Genomic DNA, 2875 nt, shown 5'->3' with positions numbered 1-2875 from the left:
AAAAAAAAAAAAAAAAAAAAACAAAATTCGAAATTAGGGATTTGATCCGCCGATTTTTATATAATAGATCCTTTTTAGATCGATATATAGTGTTTGGATTCGTCGTACCTGGTAAATCATCTGACATCGCTACTTACGAATCTGACATCGACTTGTGAACAAAAAAGAAGAACCCTTTAGTTTTTGTTTTGTCTGTAAAGTGTACTTTATGAATTAACATCAGTTCCACAAAAGATAAGAATCCAGACATAATATTAATTAATAATTCCCATTTTAATTGAACTACAGCCCCTCTAAGTTTTTGTTCTTTTCGAATTTAGTCTTATATTTTGGGTAGTAAACCAATAACCCTTGGGACACACTAAGAAATTGCTCTTGCTTTATCACACTCACAAATTAATTAATGGGTGACCCTGAAAAGTTATGACGGAAACTATTATCGAGAATTTTTTTATACGTTTATACGTTTTGAATTCATTTTGTCATGAAGATCGATATTTTTGTTTTATATTTTCAGCTTTCACTAAATTAAGTCAAAAGAATTTAGTAACAAAGCTCGAGCTCGGTCGTGGCGGCACGCTTACATACTAGTTACTCCTCTGTCTCAAAGTTATTACGGTATATGAAATGTCTATATACTACTTGCAAAAAAGATTTCCCAACCCATTTTTTCAGAGTGTGAAATTTGTAAATTTTGCATCACCACACACGATTAGAACATATGTAGTCTTCGTGGTCCACCCAAATTAAAATACATTTGGTGGAGACTGGAAAGTACTTGATAATTCCACCCATGTTGGCTATTGCAAAGTGCCAAAGTCCATATATAGGAGCAAAGAAAGTTTAAAGTTGATAGCACCTCAACGTTATTTACAACGCAGATTATTTGTTAAGCTTGATTAAACTATTACCATTCCTCAAATCAATCATCACAGAGACTCATCTCATATATATATATATTTTTAAACTATGCCAGATTTCTTCAGAGAAAGAACAGTGGACCAAAACATTTGTTAGCTCATCTCATATATATTTATAACTTATACAGTTATACAACTTATTTCTCTCGTGTAACAAATTCGTGACCCTTTCTTCTCTTGGCAAAGTAACAATTATTTTATTTATTTGCATTAAGGTGTTTTTATGTTAATTAGTATTGTAAATATTACCAAGAGTCTTTATTTTTTCTTTATATTTATCCTTGAAATAATAGCTTAAAGCGTGCTCCAATAATATTTCACAGCAAGAACCAAAATACGTATACATAAAAACCAGATACATTTCAAGTCTTGTTCCATTAGTTCTTTATCTTTAAAATTTTGACTCCACCCAAAATGAGAAAGAACATCATACTTTGCAATATAAGAAAGAAAACAATATGCATGTGACGTGTGATATATACGCATGTGAATCCTCAAGAGGTAGGCGATCAATGATTCCTGGGGTCAATATTAATTGTGATATTATCTTCAGGGGCAAATAGTTTCTATATTATTAAAAAGACACCAATTTTATTATACCACTAATCCACCGATCCCATATATCGAGAGCTTTGATTTGGTCTGACAATTGTAAAAACATCTCTCATTTTCTTTGATTAATCATGTCTTCTTCTCATATATATAATTGCATTATTTGCGTATAGAGATGTATTCACATACACATATATGCTCCCTGAATACATGTATGGGAGTTGTGAGCTGCTAGCTAGCTGTATAAATTTGAATCTACGTATATGATTAATTTATATACTTGCTAAAAACATCAATGATGGAAATTAGGAGCAAGAGATCAAATCTTATATTATATCTATAACTAGTAGTAGAGGGAGTTTTGGGAAGTGAGCCGGTAACGTAATTAATTAATAGGATTGAGAATGAGGTGGGATGGATGAACGAAGTGCTTGACAACAGCGACGATGGTGAGTCTTTCATCGAAATGCAAATCAACAAAGCAGCCACAGGATCGAGAATCTCTTCTTCTCCATCTCCCGGTTCAGATATATTCTACCCTATCTTAGGCAGATCAATCTTGTTGATAACTGATTTATTTTTAAATATATGGTACCATTGCTAGTAAATGATCAAGGAAATACAAAGTCTTTCATGATCCTCCCAACTTCCCAAGTCATGTTAAACTGAGTATTGAGGCAAAGCCAAAATAATAATTCATAATTTCATAGCTTAGATGATCAAATATTTTAAGAAGTGGTACACTTTTGTGGTGTTTGTAATTTGTAAACTTGGGAGTATTTTGACAAAATAAAAACTTATTAGTAACGAAAGCTAATATAACAGAAAAGAATAAACAAAAAAAGAAAAGGTGTGTGGGAAGAATAGTTGAAACGGGCTTTTTTTGGGCTTAGAAAAGGAAAGGAGTAAGAAGGAAGGCAAAGAGAAAGAAGTGCACGTGGCAATCACGAGAGAGAGAGAGAGAGATCGAAGTGTTTGTTTATATTTTATTCCTCAAATCAATCATCAGAGAGACTCTCTCTCTATAACTTCCTCTGTTTTATTCTCCCCCTCTCCTCCGGATTCCAACCCAAGTCCAACCCCTCAAAATTGCTGCCTTTGGCATTAGGAACTGTCAGAATGATAGCCCGGATCCTTGCCGCCTTGGCTGATTCCATGGAGATTCCCGCTGCTGCCGGTGAATCAGTGCTGGGTACAATCAAAATCGCGGTGATGCCAATTGCCAAGGTTTTTACCATGTGCTTCTTGGGTCTTCTAATGGCCTCCAAGTACGTTAACATCTTGCCTCCCTCTGGCCGTAAACTCTTGAACGGGGTAATTCTCTCTTCTCTCTCCCTTTTTTTTTTATTTTAATTTTTAATTTTTGTTCCTACAGTCACAGTACAACCCCTGCATCTTTGAAC

General features: G+C 34.1%; 1 protein-coding gene across 2 annotated transcripts in view; it reads left to right on the top strand.

Moving 5' to 3' along the window:
* The first annotated feature begins 2507 nt into the window (after positions 1 to 2507).
* The window catches only part of LOC104773846 (protein PIN-LIKES 6), a 2601-nt gene continuing 2233 nt past the window's right edge, over positions 2508 to 2875 (top strand). For both annotated transcript variants that reach the window (XM_019242761.1, XM_010498514.2), the window contains exon 1: positions 2508 to 2786. In XM_019242761.1, coding sequence (XP_019098306.1) covers positions 2592 to 2786 — 195 coding nt within the window. In that variant the 5' untranslated portion in view covers positions 2508 to 2591. The remainder of the gene's footprint in view (positions 2787 to 2875) is intronic.

The sequence above is a fragment of the Camelina sativa genome, unplaced genomic scaffold, assembly GCF_000633955.1.
Source record: "Camelina sativa cultivar DH55 unplaced genomic scaffold, Cs unpScaffold00669, whole genome shotgun sequence".
In the NCBI taxonomy this organism is placed as follows: Eukaryota; Viridiplantae; Streptophyta; class Magnoliopsida; order Brassicales; family Brassicaceae; genus Camelina; species Camelina sativa.
This window is presented reverse-complemented; position numbering and strand designations above follow the sequence as displayed.